Below are 21,119 nucleotides of genomic sequence, written 5' to 3'. Positions count from 1 at the left end.
ACATATATTCTGGAAATTTGGATGTGGCGTCCATCGTCCGCCTTCTCATCTGGCTCATTGTCCTGCTATTCCTGGTAGTGCCGGGGCCCAAGAGCCTGAGCCCTACTCGTTCACAACCAACCCCATAAACACCAGTAATCACAACATGTACACAAGCATTTAATAATAATAATTCATTGTGTCGGGGGACAGGCAGCCAGTGTGTGTTCATACACGTTAGGCTTATATCGTGTCAGCAAGGCGGACAGCCTGCCTGCTATCATAGCATCGTGTCAGCAAAGCGGACAGCCCGCCTGCTATCATAGCATCGTGTCAGCAAAGCGGACAGCCCGCCTGCTATCATTATCATATCATCGTGTCAGCAAGGCGGCCAGTCCGCCTGCTATCATATCATCGTGTCAGCAAGGCGGACAGCCCGCCTGTTATCATATCATCGTGTCAGCAAGGCGGACAGCCCGCCTGTTATCATATCATCGTGTCAGCAAGGCGGACAGCCCGCCTGTTATCATATCATCGTGTCAGCAAGGCGGACAGCCCGCCTGTTATCATATCATCGTGTCAGCAAGGCGGACAGCCCGCCTGCTATCATATCATCGTGTCAGCAAGGCGGACAGCCCGCCTGTTATCATATTATCGTGTCAGCAAGGCGGACAGCCCGCCTGTTATCATATCATCGTGTCAGCAAGGCGGACAGCCCGCCTGCTATCATATCATCGTGTCAGCAAGGCGGACAGCCCGCCTGCTATCATATCATCGTGTCAGCAAGGCGGACAGCCCGCCTGCTATCATATCATCGTGTCAGCAAGGCGGACAGCCCGCCTGTTATCATATCATCGTGTCAGCAAGGCGGACAGCCCGCCTGTTATCATATCATCGTGTCAGCAAGGCGGACAGCCCGCCTGTTATCATATCATCGTGTCAGCAAGGCGGACAGCCCGCCTGTTATCATATCATCGTGTCAGCAAGGCGGACAGCCCGCCTGCTATCATAACATATACTGTTCCACATTTCTAGGCTAATTCCGTCACCTGTAACTCCCATGTTCTATATCCCCCCCCCAAAAAAAAAAAAAATTATAAACCATGAAAATGGGGGCCGCGTGAGGCAGTAGAGACTAACAAGTGTGTTTGTGTGGTTGCAGCGACGATCCCCAAGTGCGCGGGGTGCTCGGAGGCCATCTTGGACCGGTTCATCCTCAAGGTGCTGGAGAGAACGTGGCACTCTCGCTGCCTCAAGTGTGCCGACTGTGGCGCCCAGCTCACAGACAAGTGCTTCGCCAGAAATCAACAGGTGTACTGCAAGGAAGATTTCTTCAGGTAAGTGGAGGGGGTGGTGGTGGTGGGGAGGGTGGGGGTGTTGGTGGTGGTTGTGGGGGTGGTGTTGGTGGTAGGGGGTGGTGTTGGTGGTGGTGGGGGTGGTGGTGGTGGTGTTGGTGGTGGTGGTGGTGTTGGTGGTGGTGTTGGTGGTGAGGGTGTTGGTGGTGAGGGTGTTGGTGGTGGTGGAGGGGGTGGTGGGGAGGGTGGGGGTGTTGGTGGTGGTTGTGGGGGTGGTGTTGGTGGTAGGGGGTGGTGTTGGTGGTGGTGGGGGTGGTGGTGGTGGTGTTGGTGGTGGTGGTGGTGTTGGTGGTGGTGTTGGTGGTGAGGGTGTTGGTGGTGAGGGTGTTGGTGGTGGTGGAGGGGGTGGTGGTGAGGGTGTTGGTGGTGGTGGAGGGGGTGGTGGTGAGGGTGTTGGTGGTGGTGTTGAAGGGGGTGGTGTTGGGGGTATTGGTGGTGGGGTGGTGGTATTGCTGGTGAGGGTATTGGTGGTGGGGTGGTGGTGTTGGTGGTGAGGGTGGTGTTGGTGGTGGGGTGGTGTTGTTGGTGGGGATGGTGTTGGTGGTCGGGGTGGTGTTGGTGGTGGGGGTGATGTTGTTGGTGGGGATGTTGGGGGTGTTGGTGGTGGAGGTGGTGTTGGTGGTGTTGGTGATGGGGGTGGTGGGGATGGTGTTGGTGGTGGTGGTGGTGTTGGTGGTGTTGTTGGTGAGGGTGGTGTTGGGGGTGGTGTGGTGTGGGGGTGGTGATGGTGTTGTTGGTGGGGGTGGTGTTGGTGGTGAGGGTGGTGTTGGTGGTGGGGGTGGTGTGGTGTGGGGGTGGTGGGGGTGGTGTTGGTGTTGGTGGTGTTGGTGGTGGGGGTGGTGTGGTGTGGGGGTGGTGTTGGTGGTGGGGGTGGTGTTGGTGGTGGGGGTGGTGTTGGGGGTGGTATGGTGTTGGTGGAGGGGGTGGTGGTGGGGGTGGTATGGTGTTGGTGGAGGGGGTGGTGTTGGTGGAGGGGGTGGTGTTGGTGGAGGGGGTGGTGTTGGTGGAGGGGGGGGGGTGTTGGTGGAGGGGGTGGTGTTGGTGGAGGGGGTGGTGTTGGTGGAGGGGGGGGGGTGTTGGTGGAGGGGGTGGTGTTGGTGGAGGGGGTGGTGTTGGTGGAGGGGGTGGTGTTGGTGGAGGGGTTGGAGGGAGTGGGGGGGGGTTTATTTAACAATTTAAGTAAACGCTGAATTGTTAATTAAGTAAATTAAAAAAAAATTATTGTCATGATTTGTCATGTTCCCTACACGAGCCGTCATGTTCCCTACACGAGCCGTCATGTTCCCTACACGAACCGTCATGTTCCCTACACGAGCCGTCATGTTCCCTACACGAGCCGTCATGTTCCCTACACGAGCCGTCATGTTCCCTACACGAGCCGTCATGTTCCCTACACGAGCCGTCATGTTCCCTACACGAGCCGTCATGTTCCCTACACGAGCCGTCATGTTCCCTACATGAGCCGTCATGTTCCCTACACGAGCCGTCATGTTCCCTACACGAGCCGTCATGTTCCCTACACGAGCCGTCATGTTCCCTACACGAGCCGTCATGTTCCCTACACGAGCCGTCATGTTCCCTACACGAGCCGTCATGTTCCCTACACGAGCCGTCATGTTTCCTACACGAGCTGTCAAGTTCCGTACACGAGCCGTCATGTTCCCTACACGAGCCGTCATGTTCCCTACACGAGCTGTCATGTTCCGTACACGAGCCGTCATGTTCCCTACACGAGCTGTCAAGTTCCCTACACGAGCCGTCATGTTCCCTACACGAGCCGTCATGTTCCCTACACGAGCCGTCATGTTCCCTACACGAGCTGTCAAGTTCCCTACACGAGCCGTCATGTTCCCTACACGAGCTGTCAAGTTCCCTACACGAGCCGTCATGTTCCCTACACGAGCTGTCAAGTTCCCTACACGAGCCGTCATGTTCCCTTCACGAGCTGTCAACTTCCCTACACGAGCCGTCATGTTCCCTACACGAGCCGTCAAGTTCCCTACACGAGCTGTCAAGTTCCCTACACGAGCCGTCATGTTCCCTACACGAGCCGTCATTTTCCCTACACGAGCTGTCAAGTTCCCTACACGAGCCGTCATGTTCCCTACACAAGCCGTCAAGTTCCCTACACGAGCCGTCAAGTTCCCTACACGAGCTGTCAAGTTCCCTACACGAGCCGTCAAGTTCCCTACACGAGCCGTCAAGTTCCCTACACGAACCGTCATGTTCCCTACACGAGCTGTCAAGTTCCCTACACGAGCTGTCAAGTTCCCTACACGAGCTGTCAAGTTCAATACACGAGCTGTCATGTTCCCTTCACGAGCTGTCAAGTTCCCTACACGAGCTGTCATGTTCCCTACACGAGCTGTCAAGTTCCCTACACGAGCTGTCATGTTCCCTACACGAGCTGTCATGTTCCCTACACGAGCCGTCATGTTCCCTACACGGGCCGTCATGTTCCCTACACGAGCCGTCAAGTTCCCTACACGAGCTGCCATGTTCCCTACACGAGCTGTCATGTTCCCTACACGAGCCGTCATGTTCCCTACACGAGCCGTCATGTTCCCTACATGAGCTTTCATGTTCCCTACACGAGCTGTCATGTTCCCTACACGAGCTGTCATGTTCCCTACACGAGCTGTCAAGTTCCCTACACGAGCCGTCATGTTCCCTACATGAGCTGTCATGTTCCCTACACGAGCCGTCATGTTCCCTACACGAGCCGTCATGTTCCCTACACGAGCTGTCATGTTCCCTACACGAGCTGTCATGTTCCCTACACGAGCCGTCATGTTCCCTACACGAGCTGTCATGTTCCCTACACGAGCCGTCATGTTCCCTATACGAGCCGTCATGTTCCCTACACGAGCTGTCAAGTTCCCTACACGAGCTGTAATGTTCCCTACACGAGCTGTCATGTTCCCTACACGAGCCGTCATGTTCCCTACACGAGCCGTCATGTTCCCTACACGAGCTGTCATGTTCCCTACACGAGCTGTCATGTTCCCTACACGAGCTGTCATGTTCCCTACACGAGCTGTCAAGTTCCCTACACGAGCCGTCATGTTCCCTACACGAGCCGTCATGTTCCCTACACGAGCTGTCATGTTCCCTACACGAGCTGTCATGTTCCCTACACGAGCCGTCATGTTCCCTACATGAGCCGTCATGTTCCCTACACGAGCCGTCATGTTCCCTACACGAGCCGTCATGTTCCCTACATGAGCCGTCATGTTCCCTACACGAGCCGTCATGTTCCCTACACGAGCCGTCATGTTCCCTACACGAGCCGTCATGTTCCCTACATGAGCTGTCATGTTCCCTACACGAGGTGTCATGTTCTACTTCCTGAGGTCAATATTTTACCTGTTGTATCTTAAGTTTAAACATGCTGCTGGAGGAGCCTGTTTGGCTTATTTTTATTGTTATTGTTGTCGTTATTCTAATATTTTATTTCATCATTATTTTATTAAAATTATTTTATTAGTATTATTATTATTAATTTATTATTATTATTATTATTATTTCAGCCCATCTTCGTGTTCAGATATGTACTATATTAATACAATAATATATATATATATATATATATATATATATATATATATATATATATATATATATATATATATATATATATATATATATATTATATTACAATATTATATTATAAACTACTATATTAGGCCTCAGATATATTGTATATTAGGCCTAGGAAGGTTAGGTTAGTTTGTCAAAGCAACACAAGTAGAAAAATAGTTTTCCGGTTTGTGGAACACAATGATGCCGATTTCTACGTTCTAATTGTGTTGCTCGTGGGTACATATACTGTGGTCCTCGGAGTTACTATGAGGTCTGTCACGACACTAGGATGGGCTGGAGGATTTGATGGATTTGTAGCCATTTTTGTCTTATTCCCAGCAAGCATTTGTAATGTTTGTGTGTTGTAAATACTGTGTTTCAACGTTGAGAGGAAGGACTAAGATAAATGTGGATTCATATATATATGTACAATTATCTTGTTCTCTTCCTCCCGTCCTTCTCTATGATGTTACCTCCTCCTCCTTCTGTGGTGCCTGCTTCCTCACCTCTCCTTTGTACACCACCACCACGACTACCACGACTACCACCCCACCCGCTGCACTATCATTCGCCACCATCCCTCACCACCACCACTCACCACCACCTCTCACCACCACCTCTCACCACCACCACCACCACCCATCACCACCACTTCTCACCACCACCCCTCACCACCATCACTCACCACCACCTCTCACCACCACCACCACCCATCACCACCACACCCATCACCACCACCTCTCACCACCACGCCCGTCACCACAGGCGGTACGGGACCAAGTGCTCGGGGTGCGAGCAAGGCATCCCGCCCACGCAGGTGGTGCGGAGGGCCCAGGACAACGTCTACCACCTGCACTGCTTCGCGTGCGTCATCTGCCAGCGGCAGCTCAACACGGGCGACGAGTTCTACCTGATGGAGGACAACAAACTCGTGTGTAAGAGCGACTACGAGCAGGCCAAGCAGAGAGGTATGTCGCTCAAGGGTAAGGTTATCATACGGTTCGTTCCTCTTGCCTGGTACTTCGTTTTCTCTCTCCCCCTCTCCCCCCACTCCCCCCTGCCTCCCCCCCCGCCCCCTCCCCTCCCCCCGCCCCCCACCATGGCTGATGTGAGCATCTATGCTAGTAGGCTAAATTATATAGTTACACTCAAACACCAACTACTGTATAACCCATTTTAAAAAAAAGAGTATTTACATAGTTCTTTGTTTTCTCCTTATGTGTTAAACTGATACATTTTTTTTTATTTAATTTTACGATTTTTGGTTTTGGTTTTTTTCACCTGAATGTTATTTGCAAGTGTGAATGCCAGCGGGCGACGCGAAAACTCAACCAACAACGAACGCGCCGCCAACCTGTCTTGGCGACATCTCAACCACTTGTCTAGCTCCTCCTTGTCTAACGTCGACCTCAGACGACCTGCCAAAAAACCCCGTGTAGATCCCTACCCCAGTTTGGTCTCTGTAGGGCCACCGTACACCACTCTCCCTGCCCTCAGGGAGCCCACAGGGAGCCCTCAGGGAGCCCTCAGGGCTCACATCCTGTATATTATAACACGGAGACGCGCCAACACGGTGCCATGTACTCCAGGAAGACGGCATGAGGCCAGTTGCTACTGCAACTTTAAGACGACAAAAATGTCATGATATAGTTTATGTTGAGAGAAAGGATTAGTGCGGCGGGTAGAACCCACTAGGAGGCAGGGCATCAACAGGTGTAGGAGGCGGGGCATCAACAGGTGTAGGAGGCGGGGCATCAACAGGTATAGGAGGCGGGGCATCAACAGGTGTAGGAGGCAGGGCATCAACAGGTGTAGGAGGCGGGGCATCAACAGGTATAGGAGGCGGGGCATCAACAGGTATAGGAGGCAGGGCATCAACAGGTGTAGGAGGCGGGGCATCAACAGGTGTAGGAGGCGGGGCATCAACAGGTGTAGGAGGCGGGGCATCAACAGGTATAGGAGGCGGGGCATCAACAGGTGTAGGAGGCGGGGCATCAACAGGTGTAGGAGGCAGGGCATCAACAGGTGTAGGAGGCGGGGCATCAACAGGTATAGGAGGCGGGGCATCAACAGGTATAGGAGGCAGGGCATCAACAGGTGTAGGAGGCGGGGCATCAACAGGTGTAGGAGGCGGGGCATCAACAGGTGTAGGAGGCGGGGCATCAACAGGTATAGGAGGCGGGGCATCAACAGGTGTAGGAGGCAGGGCATCAACAGGTGTAGGAGGCGGGGCATCAACAGGTATAGGAGGCGGGGCATCAACAGGTATAGGAGGCAGGGCATCAACAGGTGTAGGAGGCGGGGCATCAACAGGTGTAGGAGGCGGGGCATCAACAGGTGTAGGAGGCGGGGCATCAACAGGTATAGGAGGCGGGGCATCAACAGGTGTAGGAGGCGTGGCATCAACAGGTGTAGGAGGCAGGGCATCAACAGGTATAGGAGGCGGGGCATCAACAGGTGTAGGAGGCGGGGCATCAACAGGTATAGGAGGCGGGGCATCAACAGGTGTAGGAGGCGGGGCATCAACGGTGTAGGAGGCAGGGCATCAACAGGTGTAGGAGGCGGGGCATCAACAGGTGTAGGAGGCAGGGCATCAACAGGTATAGGAGGCGGGGCATCAACAGGTGTAGGAGGCGGGGCATCAACAGGTATAGGAGGTAGGGCTTCAGCAGGTGTAGGAGGCAGGGCATCAGCAGGTATAGGAGGCGGGGCATCAGCAGGTGTAGGAGGCAGGGCATCAACAGGTATAGGAGGCGGGGCATCAACAGGTGTAGGAGGCGGGGCATCAACAGGTGTAGGAGGCAGGGCATCAACAGGTATAGGAGGCGGGGCATCAACAGGTATAGGAGGCGGGGCATCAACAGGTATAGGAGGCGGGGCATCAACAGGTATAGGAGGGGCATCAACAGTGGGGGTCTATATACCACAGCGGGGGTCTATATACCACAGTGGGGGGTCTACATACCACAGTGGGGGTCTATATACCACAGAGGGGGGTCTATATACCACAGCGGGGGTCTATATACTACAGTGGGGGTCTATATACTACAGTGGGGGGTCTATATACCACAGTGGGGGTCTATATACCACAGTGGGGGGTCTACATACCACAGTGGGGGTCTACATACCACAGTGGGGGTCTACACACCACAGCGGGGGTCTATATACCACAGTGGGGGTCTACATACCACAGTGGGGGTCTATATACCACAGTGGGGGTCTATATACCACAGTGGGGGTCTATATACCACAGTGGGGGTCTATATACCACAGTGGGGGTCTATATACCACAGTGGGGGTCTATATACCACAGTGGGGGTCTTTACCGTAACGTGAGAGAATTGGTGTTGGTGGTCCCATCATTAAGGCTGTCACTTGTGGAGTATTACAACACTGATCTCTTAGTCCCACATCATCTCCGTTATGTTGGTGACGCGGCCCCGTCCTCTTAAGGTTTAACGTCAAGAAACTGTCGTACTAAAGGGCCCTTATCCTAACCTACCAGAGGACCCAAAACAGAAAACGGGACAGTCTGTCAATTTCGCGGGCCGCGAGCATTTTCTAGTACGACAATTTTTGCTCCTAGGTAGAGTATACGTCAAAATGTGACGTTCTATTAGGAGGACGTTCACACGATGAACGTTGCGTTACTAAAGACGACATATTGGCAGTTAATGAAATGAAAATATATATATTAGGATAAACTGTAGACAATAGATCGCTGCCACAAGCGTTGGCTGGGAGCGTTTGTTGTGTTTCCTAGCCTGGGTTCTATATGTACTGACACACTACAATGTCTGAGGTTGACAGCCAGACGCTTGGGGCTAACCTTCCTCAAATTTCTCAGGGTGAATCATGTGGGGTGTGGGAGTGTCATAGTCCAACCGGGGTCAGCCCCCAGTGCCACACTTTAAGAAATATCCCGCAGGAAGAAGGTTCAGTAACTTGACTCAAACCTTCTCGCGCGATTTTCATTGTCAACTGAAATATTGGTTGTATTGTCCGTAGACTTACTTCAGTTCTTTGTTGTATACTTTTTCTAAGAGGAAGAGGGGAGGAGAAGGGTTGAGAGGTGGAGATGTTTGAAGAGAAGTTGAAGGTAGAGAGTGGGAAGGAGTGAGAGAAGTAGAGGGGAATTGTTGGAGAAGGTGGAGAGGGTAGCTGAGCGTACGCAAGGGTCACCAGGGCGTATTATAGAGGGTGCGTAAAGGTCATCTTGGCGTGTTTCACTTCATTTCCTATAGCGTTGAGGTCTTCCAGTGCGGTATAAACTATATTGGAAAAATATTTATTTCACTCAAGCCTTTTATTTAATATTTAGCTTTTTATATTACGTATTTGGCTGTGATAATACTGTAGATAGTGGTGAACAATGTTGGTACATTAGCAACATTGAAGCTTATGCCTAAACATGCATTGTTGCATCATATGACAGTCCACATTTTGTAATATATTGGTCTTTTAAAGGTAGCCTAGCTATAAGCCTTTAGCACCTTATCTCTCCGCTAGCATATGAATGCAAATATTAGGCTTACAATTTCTATTAAAATAATAATAAACTTTATTAATTAATGATCGTGCATCTATAATTGGGGAAAATTTACATACAACTTGCAGTACTTAAAGGTCGGATTGCTCACATTAGGTCTAAGGGTTGTTTAGGGGGGCTGCCCTCGAATTTGTTTCACAAGATTTACATATTCTTGTACATTTTAACAATCGCCTTTGTGGATTTGTATGTTTGCCTAAGACCATAATTTGCACACGTGTCTCTGTGTCGCTGCTCGTACTATGATAGAGAGGGACGGGCTGTTATAGTCCCATCACCACGCAGCCCGCCCTTCTAAGCTCTCCCAACGTCAAGAAACTATCGTACCAACGTGCCCTATCCTAACCTACCAGAGGACCTAAAATTGAAACCGAACAGTATGGTGATATATTCTAGTACGACAATTTTTGCCCTTAGGTAGAGTATACGTCAAAGTACGACATTCTATTGGGAGGACAGTTTACACTACGAGTCTACGTATTACTAAAATGTAAAATAAGCTCTGAAGACCCGAATTTACTCGTTAAGGTTCACTATTTTTAGTGTTGTTGTTGTTGTTGTGTTGAGTTCTCGTGTTGTTGCTGGCATCACCCCCTCCCCACCCACGCCCTCTAAACCGCCCTCCTCCCCACCCCACGCCCACGCCCAGTCCAGCCCACGCCACGACCCACTCAAACCCGCATGCTGTCGTCAGTTTTATCAACTTTGGACAAAAGAAATGTTTTTTTTTTTAAGTATGCGATGGCGGAATTTACGGGAAATGCCGTTGTAGTGGTAGAGGGGGCGGTGGTGTAGCGGCGTAGGCTGGCTGGCCCTACGTCTTGGGTGATGGTGGTGGTGGCGGCGTGGGCTGATTCCCGCCACGTTCCCCGCCACGCCCATCAGGAGACCTTCTGACTGTGTGTCTCGGGTGGCATGTGTTTACAGAGGACGACCTGAGTGGCAAGCGTCCGCGCACCACCATCAGTGCCCGCCAGCTGGAGAAACTGAAGGCAGCTTACAGCAAGTGCGCCAAGCCGCCCCGCCACGTCCGCGAGCAGCTGGCGGCGGACACCGGCCTCGACATGAGGGTCGTGCAAGTCTGGTTTCAGAACAGGTACGTCTGGTGAGCTGTGTGCCGTCCAGGCCGCCCGCCGCCCACCCACACCACGCCCACTGGTCCCCTCAACATCCCCTCACCCCTGCCACTCTCCCCCATACACTGGAAGTATGGCCTCCTTCACACTAATTCTAACACTTCCCTCATTCACAATGGCTTGTGTGTAATATGGTAATATCCTAATAAGACTGTCACGTGTAACTAAAAAAAAGTATACAAACGCATGGCACTGGTGACTGTGGGGGACCAATGGTGGTGGAGGAACCACACTAGGCTGCAAGCAACATGGAGCTGGGAGTGTAGTGGAGGCGGAGTGTGCAGCCTCGCCTGCAGCGTCAGGCTGCTGCTGCTGCTGCCGGCGACGCCCTCCAACACTGCCTCCAGCACATGTGTGGCTGTGGCTGAGAGTTAAGGTGGTGGTGGCCTGGACGGTGCGGGCACTGTAGAGGCGGCTCCGTTGTTCAGCCTAGCTGGTAGCCGCGGCAACACTGCTCTCGGAGTTAGCTGGTAGTTATCTAGTAGCATATTGCACTATGGACCCGGCGGCGGCTCCAAGCTTGTGTTAGAAATTCCATTTAGAAGTTATTAGAGGTCAACGTTTAAAGCCGAGACTGTTGAACTGATCAATTACAGCATTAGGCGTGATTACACGTGACGTCGTCAACACGTGCTTGGATAGGCAGGCGCTTAGCTGCAGGATGTTCCCACATTATCCTAGAACACTCTCTTAGAACACTAGACAAGAATTCTAGTTACCTGTTAGGATTACTGCTAGCATAATGTTGTTATAGATAAAATACAACAGGCTATGCTTTAGGACATATTCCTGTGCCAAGTGGTAGAGCCGGTACAAGTTACCAGGCCACATTTGGAACAAATATATTGCATGCATTAATCATAGTGAAGGGAGAATACTTAAGTTTAGAGCCCATCTCCCTTTGTTGCCCTTAACTTTTGTAACGATGTGGTTCATCGTACATATGTTTACGTAATGGAAGATTAGAGAGTAGAGTTTGGTACTATTCAATTTATACAAAGCGGAAAAGGGTTTTGTATTTACATTGCTAATAAAACCTAACCTTATCATCCTAGCCCTAATTCACGTCATCTGAGGCCTAATATAAAACATATATGTGCTGTATTAGGCCTAGAAATATTTAACTTTGCTTTATACCATTATTTTTCCGGACAATAAAGTGAATAATACCAAATTTTACTATTTAATTGTCCATTACGTCAGTATATGGACGATGGTCAAAATAGTTACAAAAAGTAACTATGTAAGCAGGAGGATGGGGGTTGGAAGTCGCTGCGCTATACCTAACGGGTTTAACTAGCTTCATTGTAAAGCTAGTTGGTCAGCAATTCTGTGGAGAGTCTGTTAGCTTTATTTTAGGACAGGTCAAACGCTGACTACCTTTCTCTCTCTTGTAAGTTAATTGTCCACACAATAATATCGAATGCCGAGAAATTAATAGTTTACAAGATTGATAAGCATAAAGCGTATCTCAAACAGTGGAAAAGTTGCTGTTTCAGGAAACAGAATAATGAGATAGATGAACACTTAGATCCACAACATTTTGTATACTGCTTGGGTTAACCTAGCTTAAGATTGTCATATAAATAGTCCGAAGCGTGTGTGGACTAAGCCTAGCTAAGTAAATTTAAGCACAAGAATGTTTTTAGTAGAAGCGGCCTCTCAACCCACCTGCCGACGAAACACGCTTGACCAAACTTAAGAACAGAGAAGTTTGAAGAGAAAAAGTCGTGTCCAAGTTGACAATTAGTTGATTGAAGAAAAACTGCAAATCAAAGAAACGAGAAGAGAGTGAGAGTCCTGGAGTGAAAGGAAGGCCAAGAAAGTTCTGATCAACCCAACTTTTGGTGTTTGGGATAACTATCTTCTCAGAGGACGACTAATTTACAGAATGTTTAGATCAGATGACACGCCAACATTCCCAGCCTCTTCACCAAATTCACCAAAACCGGAACTTGGCCTTACAAACTGTCAAAGTTTGTTTAGACAATAGTGCAATGCTTTGATGTAGTTTTAGATCAAATATTTGCGGTCAACTCAAAATATTGATAGAGAACTTATCCTAGCACATCATACTGTGATTTTTACTTCACTAGATTAGATACATGTCTTGTGGCATTTGGAAAATATGACTTAATCCGTAGCTTGGAAGTAGAAATTTTGGCATTCTGAGGTAGTGGAACGGATAATAGTGTACTTAATTAGTCCTCAGTGCTTTTAGATGTCTTCAGTCCTCTATATTCTATAAGTAGGTGAAGTCCTGTTAGCGCTACTAGCCTTGCACGGAACAACGATAGGCTACGCTTTTTCAAGTATCCTTTAAATCATAATTATTAACTGTTACTCGTACCCTGACCAGCGTATAATGTTTGGGCTGTAGAGCGCATATATTAAGATATTTCATAACTAAAGATAGCTCTATAAAGAGAGAAAAGTATTGAATTGAAAACAAGGAATATAGGGAATGTAACATTTGTCAGCAAACATTCTAGAGTTGTGGTACTCAGGGTACACTTTTGATCCATCAACAACAGTAATAAAATATAGCAAAAAAAAATATTATCTTTTGTGATCTAAAATTTCAGATAAGAAATAGCACTATGCTGGTAACGGTAAGGAAAGCCTAGGATACCACAAATTAGTCCATTTGTCGTTTAGTAGTGAGTGTGTGATGAGTGTGTGTGTGTGGTGTGAGGGAGGTGTGATGGAATGATTGGTGGTGAGGGGCTCTGGGATAGCAAGTGGTGGTGGCAAGCTTCATAAAGTCTCCAGGAGCAGTTTTGTCTCTCAGTGTAAGATGCAAGCCAGACCTGCACGGACCTCTTGTCGAACGGGACCTTGTTGCTCTAATTGTTATCCTTCATTATTTTACAAATTATTTTTTCACTTATATCCCGTTTGCAGTAACCGTAAAGCAAGGCCTCAAGACTCATATACTGTATTGTTACTTGAAGGTCAAGCTGCCATACGTATCTTCAAGTGGTGTAGTCAGGCATAATAACCCATCACTAATAGCCCCGTTGATCAACTCCACCGCTCACCTCAACCCATTTTCGGTTATTCTAACTCCTCTTCCTTCTTCCTTAATGCATCATAACTATCACTGGTGAAAGTATGTGTTTCTTTGTTTATAGAAGTTGGTTTGATATCCTTTTCTGTGTCTGCTTTTGTTTTCAAGTAAGTCCCCAGCACGAGATGGCTGAGATAACCACAATAAACGATCGCACATTGTGATCCTCAGCAATCTATACCTTTTTTATGTTCGTTTCTAATACACTCCATGTAAAGTAAGTTACTACTTTAACAAAATATTGATCATATTTAATTGTGTGATATTAAGTTTTGTATATACTTGAATTTAAATTCATCCTAATAGTATATCGATTTCATTACATTTGATCACTAAAAGATAACAGTCCTTAAGATAATGATTAATTAGATAATGCAAAGTATAAAAAGAGATAACAGAGCCAAGACCGTCACATTTAACCAAGATGCTAAAGCTGAGTGGGCGCTGTGTTGTGTTGTGAGCGTTGTTGCTGTTTAAAGGCTGTTGAGCTGTTACTGACAGCCGGATGACGTCTGTTTGTTGCAGAAGGAGACGCGACAAACAAACGCCCACGTACCACCATCTCGGCGCGGCAGTTGGAGCAACTCAAACAGGCCTACAAAGAGAGCCCCAAACCCGCTCGCCACGTTAGGGAACAGCTCTCTCAGACGCTTGGCCTCGACATGAGAGTCGTGCAGGTCTGGTTCCAAAACAGGTAAAGAATCCCACCGCTGCCACCAGTTTTCTCATACTGTTCAGTTAGGTTAGAGTTCTATCTCAGATGTTTAGCTTTGTCATGGGAAAAAGTTTAGCTTTCACATGGAAGATTAATTATGAGAGTGAAGGTGTGATTCCAAAATGGCTAGAAATTCCCATCACTGCCTCCATTTTTTTCATTTTAATCATTTAAAGCTTTCTTAGATCTCTAACCTTCACAAGGGTATTGTTTAAACTTGACAAAGGAGATGTATGTCTTTGACATGAGATAAAGTCTTGCACAGAGAAGTGATTAACATCGGCTACACAGCTACCTGACCCTGAAGGGGAAAGATGCCTTACAATAAGGTTTTAATCTTGTCATGGTGATGTTGGTTAACCTTGACACATAAGAGTGTTGGCATTGACTTTGTAACCGCCTTGCCTTGATATGAGGATGTTTTGCCTTGATATGGGAACTGCTTGGTCTTGCAATGAGATGTTTTGCCTGGTATAATAGATGTTTAGCTTTGGCGTGGAAGTTGAATGGATGTGATATGTTTACACTAACTTATGAATTCTGCAAATATTTGTACTAATTTTAACATATTATTGATGTATGTAATAATTTGTTTCCGATGTTTAACTTAGTCAGGGGACTTACTTAACTTTACTGAGACGTTGTTTAGCCGCTAAGGGACATGATTAACCTAACCGGTTAGTTGTTCAGCTATCAAGGGACTTGTTTAGCTTTACCTGTAAGTTGTTTAGCTGCAATGGTGTTGTTTAAGCCTTAGCATGCAAGGTTTTTGGCGTTTATAGGAGATAACTAACATTGATGTTAGACTAAGCTTTTTTTTATTATTTTAAGCACAGGCTTCATTCTAAACCGAATAAGAGCTGCATGGGCAATACGGAGGATTTTCACCATTTACTCCTCTGGCCATTAAAGGCTACTAAGGCAGGGACAATAGACTGATAGCCTATCAGCCGTGAAAAGTATTGATGTGTCTATTCACATCTAATTAAATTAGAATGAGGAAGAGTAAGCTAAATGTGCACTTAAAAGTTGTTGTTTCCTGTTGAAGGGCTCAATAGGTCACCGGTGTCAATACAGTCGAATTTGGAGCGTAATGAGAGATTGTCCGTAACGGCTTCGGTGTTGCCACACGTGGTGCCCCAGTGTTGCCACCCGTGGTGCCCCAGTGTTGCCGCCCGTGGTGCCCCAGTGTTGCCACCCGTGGTGCCCCAGTGTTGCCACCCGTGATGCCCCAGTGTTGCCACCCGTGGTGCCCCAGTGTTGCCACCCGTGGTGCCCCAGTGTTGCCGCCCGTGGTGCCCCAGTGTTGCCACCCGTGGTGCCCCAGTGTTGCCGCCCGTGGTGCCCCAGTGTTGCCACCCGTGGTGCCCCAGTGTTGCCACCCGTGGTGCCCCAGTGTTGCCACCCGTGGTGCCCTGGTGTTGCCACCAGTGGTGCCCCAGTGTTGCCACCCGAGGTGCCCCAGTGTTGCCGCCCGTGGTGCCCCAGTGTTGCCACCCGTGGTGCCCTGGTGTTGCCACCAGTGGTGCCCCAGTGTTGCCACCAGTGGTGCTCCGGTGTTGCCACCCGTGGTGCCCCAGTGTTGCCACCCGTGGTGCCCTGGTGTTGCCACCCGTGGTGCCTCAGTGTTGCCACCCGTGGTGCCCCGGTGTTGCCATCCGTGGTGCCTTGGTGTTGCCACCCGTGGTGCCCCGGTGTTGCCACCCGTGGTGCCTCAGTGTTGCCACCCGTGGTGCCCCGGTGTTGCCACCCGTGGTGCCTCAGTGTTGCCACCCGTGGTGCCTCGGTGTTGCCATCCGTGGTGCCCCGGTGTTGCCATCCGTGGTGCCTTGGTGTTGCCACCCGTGGTGCCCTGGTGTTGCCACCCGTGGTGCCCCGGTGTTGCCACCCGTGGTGCCCCAGTGTTGCCACCCGTGGTGCCTCGGTGTTGCCACCCGTGGTGCCCCAGTGTTGCCACCCGTGGTGCCCCAGTGTTGCCACCCGTGGTGCCTCGGTGTTGCCACCCGTGGTGCCCCAGTGTTGCCACCCGTGGTGCCTCGGTGTTGCCACCCGTGGTGCCCCAGTGTTGCCACCCGTGGTGCCTCGGTGTTGCCACCCGTGGTGCCCCAGTGTTGCCACCCGTGGTGCCTCGGTGTTGCCACCCGTGGTGCCCCAGTGGTGCCACCCGTAGTGCCCCAATGTTGCCACCCGTGGTGTCCCGGTGTTGCCACCTGTGGTGCCCCGGTGTTGCCACCCGTGGTGCCCCGGTGTTGCCACCCGTGGTGCCCCAGTGTTGCCACCCATGGTGCCAGGGTGTTGCCACCCGTGGTGCCCCAGTGTTGCCACCCGTGGTTCCCCGGTGTTGCCACCCGTGGTGCCCCGGTGTTGCCACCCGTGGTGCCTCAGTGTTGCCACCCGTGGTGCCCCAGTGTTGCCACCCGTGGTGCCCTGGTGTTGCCACCCGTGGTGCCCCAGTGTTGCCACCCGTGGTGCCCCAGTGTTGCCACCCGTGGTGCCCCAGTGTTGCCACCCGTGGTGCCCAGGTGTTGCCACCCGTGGTGCCCCAGTGTTGCCACCCGTGGTGCCCCGGTGTTGCCACCCGTGGTGCCCCAGTGTTGCCACTGCCCCGGTGTTGCCACCCGTGGTGCCTCGGTGTTGCCACCCGTGGTGCCCCGGTGTTGCCACCCGTGGTGCCCCGGTGTTGCCACCCGTGGAGCCCCGGTGTTGCCACCCGTGGTGTCCCAGTGTTGCCACCCGTGGTGCCCCAGTGTTGCCACCCGTGGTGCCCTGGTGTTGCCACCCGTGGTGCCTCAGTGTTGCCACCCGTGGTGCCTCGGTGTTGCCATCCGTGGTGCCTCGGTGTTGCCACCCGTGGTGCCCCGGTGTTGCCACCCGTGGTGCCCCGGTGTTGCCACCCGTGGTGCCTCGGTGTTGCCATCCGTGGTGCCTTGGTGTTGCCACCCGTGGTGCCCCGGTGTTGCCACCCGTGGTGCCTCAGTGTTGCCACCCGTGGTGCCTCGGTGTTGCCATCCGTGGTGCCCCGGTGTTGCCATCCGTGGTGCCCCGGTGTTGCCACCCGTGGTGCCTCGGTGTTGCCACCCGTGGTGCCCCGGTGTTGCCACCCGTGGTGCCTCAGTGTTGCCACCCGTGGTGCCCCGGTGTTGCCACCCGTGGTGCCTCAGTGTTGCCACCCGTGGTGCCTCGGTGTTGCCATCCGTGGTGCCCCGGTGTTGCCACCCGTGGTGCCTCAGTGTTGCCACCCGTGGTGCCCCGGTGTTGCCACCCGTGGTGCCTCAGTGTTGGCACCCGTGGTGCCCCAGTGTTGCCACCCGTGGTGCCCCGGTGTTGCCATCCGTGGTGCCTCGGTGTTGCCACCCGTGGTGCCCCGGTGTTGCCACCCGTGGTGCCCCAGTGTTGCCACCCGTGGTGCCCCGGTGTTGCCATCCGTGGTGCCTCGGTGTTGCCACCCGTGGTGCCCCGGTGTTGCCACCCGTGGTGCCTCAGTGTTGCCACCCGTGGTGCCTCGGTGTTGCCATCCGTGTTGCCCCGGTGTTGCCATCCGTGGTGCCCCGGTGTTGCCACCCGTGGTGCCTCGGTGTTGCCATCCGTGGTGCCCCGGTGTTGCCACCCGTGGTGCCCCGGTGTTGCCACCCGTGGTGCCCCGGTGTTGCCACCTGTGGTGCCCCGGTGTTGCCACCCGTGGTGCCCCGGTGTTGCCACCCGTGGTGTTCCAGTGTTGCCATCCGTGGTGCCCCAGTGTTGCCACCCGTGGTGTCCCAGTGTTGCCACCCGTGGTGCCCCGGTGTTGCCACCCGTGGTGCCTCAGTGTTGCCACCCGTGGTGCCCCGGTGTTGCCACCCGTGGTGCCTCGGTGTTGCCATCCGTGGTGTCCCAGTGTTGCCACCCGTGGTGCCCCGGTGTTGCCACCCGTGGTGCCTCGGTGTTGCTATCCGTGGTGTCCCAGTGTTGCCACCTGTGGTGCCCCAGTGTTGCCACCCGTGGTGTTCCAGTGTTGCCACCCGTGGTGCCCCGGTGTTGCCACCCGTGGTGCCCCAGTGTTGCCACCCGTGGTGTTCCAGTGTTGCCACCCGTGGTGTTCCAGTGTTGCCACCCGTGGTGTTCCAGTGTTGCCACCCGTGGTGCCCCGGTGTTGCCACCCGTGGTGCCCCGGTGTTGCCACCCGTGGTGCCCCAGTGTTGCCACCCGTGGTGTTCCAGTGTTGCCACCTGTGGTACCCCGGTGTTGCCATCCGTGGTGCCCCGGTGTTGCCACCTGTGGTGCCCCAGTGTTGCCACCCGTGGTGCCCCGGTGTTGCCACCCGTGGTGCCCCAGTGTTGCCACCCGTGGTGCCCCAGTGTTGCCACCCGTGGTGCCACGGTGTTGCCGCCCGTGTTGCCCCGGTGTTGCTCCCCGTGGTGCCCCAGTGTTGCCACCCGTGGTGCCCCGGTGTTGCCACCCGTGGTGCCCCAGTGTTGCCACCCGTGGTGCCACGGTGTTGCCGCCCGTGTTGCCCTGGTGTTGCCACCCGTGGTGCCCCGGTGTTGCCACCCGTGGTGCCCCGGTGTTGCCACCCGTGGTGCCACGGTGTTGCCACCCGTGGTGCCCCAGTGTTGCCACCCGTGGTGCCCCGGTGTTGCCGCCCGTGGTGCCCCAGTGTTGCCACCCGTGGTGCCACGGTGTTGCCACCCGTGGTGCCCCGGTGTTGCCACCCGTGGTGCCACGGTGTTGCCGCCCGTGGTGCCCCGGTGTTGCCGCCCGTGTTGCCCCGGTGTTGCCACCCGTGGTGCCCCGGTGTTGCCGCCCGTGGTGCCCCAGTGTTGCCACCCGTGGTGCCCCGGTGTTGCCACCCGTGGTGTTCCAGTGTTGCCACCCGTGGTGCCCCAGTGTTGCCACCCGTGGTGTTCCAGTGTTGCCACCCGTGGTGCCCCGGTGTTGCCGCCCGTGTTGCCCCAGTGTTGCCAACAGTGAGTGTCTCAGTGTCTCATTTACCCGAGTAAATGCAAGGTAATGAAACTAGGCGGTGGAAACAGGAGGCCAGACACAGGATACAGAATGGGAGATGAAGTACTTAATGAAACGGACAGAGAGAAATATCTAGGAGTTGATATCACACCAAACCTGTCTCCTGAAGCCCACATCAAAAGAATTACATCTGCGGCATATGGAAGGATGGCTAGCATCAGAACTACATTCAGGAACCTGTGTAAGGAATCATTCAGAATCTTTTATACCACATACGTAAGACCAATCCTGGAGTATGCGGCCGCAGTATGGAGCCCGTACCTTGTCTAGCACAAGACGCAGCTGGAAAAAGTTCAGAGGTATGCCACTAGGCTAGTCCCAGAACTAAGAGGCATGAGTTACGAGGAAAGGCTGCGTGAAATGCACCTCACGACACTTGAAGACAGAAGAGTAAGGGGGAGACATGATCACTACCTACAAAATTCTAAGAGGACAGGGTAGATAAGGATAAACTTTTAAACGCTGGTGGCACGCGAACAAGGGGACACAGGTGGAAACTGAGTACCCACATGAGCCACAGAGACGATAGAAAGAACTTTTTCAGTGTCAGTAGTTAACGGATGGAATACATTAGGCAGTGATGTGGTGGAGGCTGACTCTATACACAGTTTTAAATGTAGAAATGATAGAACCCAGTAGGCTCAGGAATCTGTACACCAGTTGATTGACGGTTGAGAGGCGGGACCAAAGAGCCAGAGCTCAACCCCCGCAAGCACAAGTACGTGAGTACAACTAGGTGAGTGTTGCCACCAGTAAGGCATCAGTGTTGCCACCAGTGAGGCATCAGTGTTGCCACCAGTGAGGCATCAGTGTTGCCACCAGTGAGGCATCAGTGTTGCCACCAGTGAGGCATCAGTGTTGCCACCAGTGAGGCATCAGTGTTGCCATGTGTACATGTGGTATACATTTCGCCCAAAACAAGCCCCGGGGAAATTCGATAGACCTAGAATGAAAAATGTAAATAAAGATGAAAATAAAAATTATTTGTTTATCAAAAATAAAATTACGAACTATATTCCCCCCCCCCCCCCACATTTTATATTATTTTAAACCAATTGAAAGTATATAATAAAAAAAAACATATCAACTTTTTAACCGTCATTTTTAGAGGTAAACAGTAGAAAAAAATGTGTACCCCAGACAAAGATGACCAACCACTATTGACCCCATAACAACTTTTTCAATTACAGTGTAGGCTAACTGGTCAATTTGTTGCCTGTAATTACCCCTTGACCAGGTGTTCAAGATGGGTCGGGGAGGGGGGAGAGGGGGCGGTTGCTGGGAGGGTAGGAGTGGTTGCTCATGCGCTGGGAGGGGAGGGAGGGGGTTACTTAGGTGCTGGGAGGGGACATGCGGGTGCTGGGAGGGGACTCTCAGGTGCTGGGAGGGGACTCTCAGGTGCTGGGAGGGGACACTCAGGTGCTGGGAGGGGACTCTCAGGTGCTGGGAGGGGACTCTCAGGTGCTGGGAGGGGACTCTCAGGTGCTGGGAGGGGACTCTCAGGTGCTGGGAGGGGACTCTCAGGTGCTGGGAGGGGACACTCAGGTGCTGGGAGGGGACTCTCAGGTGCTGGGAGGGGACTCTCAGGTGCTGGGAGGGGACTCTCAGGTGCTGGGAAGGGACACTCAGGTGCTGGGAGGGGACACTCAGGTGCTGGGAGGGGACACTCAGGTGCTGGGAGGGGACACTCAGGTGCTGGGAGGGGACACTCAGGTGCTGGGAGGGGACTCTC

The 21,119-nt window shown here is 52.3% G+C and overlaps 1 protein-coding gene and 1 long non-coding RNA gene across 2 annotated transcripts in view; both read left to right on the top strand.

Annotated features, from left to right (window-relative positions):
- Positions 1-21,119, top strand: part of LOC138365874 (uncharacterized) — a 471,205-nt gene that overhangs the window by 351,059 nt on the left and 99,027 nt on the right. The gene's annotated exons all lie outside the window — the stretch shown is intronic.
- LOC123750466 (LIM/homeobox protein Lhx3) overlaps positions 1-21,119 on the top strand; it is a gene marked incomplete in the record, with an annotated part of 90,492 nt that overhangs the window by 8,636 nt on the left and 60,737 nt on the right. Inside the window, 3 exon segments of the mRNA XM_069326517.1 lie at positions 1,142-1,316; positions 5,682-5,899; positions 14,197-14,365. Of these exon segments, the coding sequence (XP_069182618.1) occupies positions 1,142-1,316; positions 5,682-5,899; positions 14,197-14,365 (562 nt within the window).

This window comes from Procambarus clarkii, chromosome 18 (assembly GCF_040958095.1).
Source record: "Procambarus clarkii isolate CNS0578487 chromosome 18, FALCON_Pclarkii_2.0, whole genome shotgun sequence".
Classification (NCBI taxonomy): domain Eukaryota; kingdom Metazoa; phylum Arthropoda; class Malacostraca; order Decapoda; family Cambaridae; genus Procambarus; species Procambarus clarkii.
This window is presented reverse-complemented; position numbering and strand designations above follow the sequence as displayed.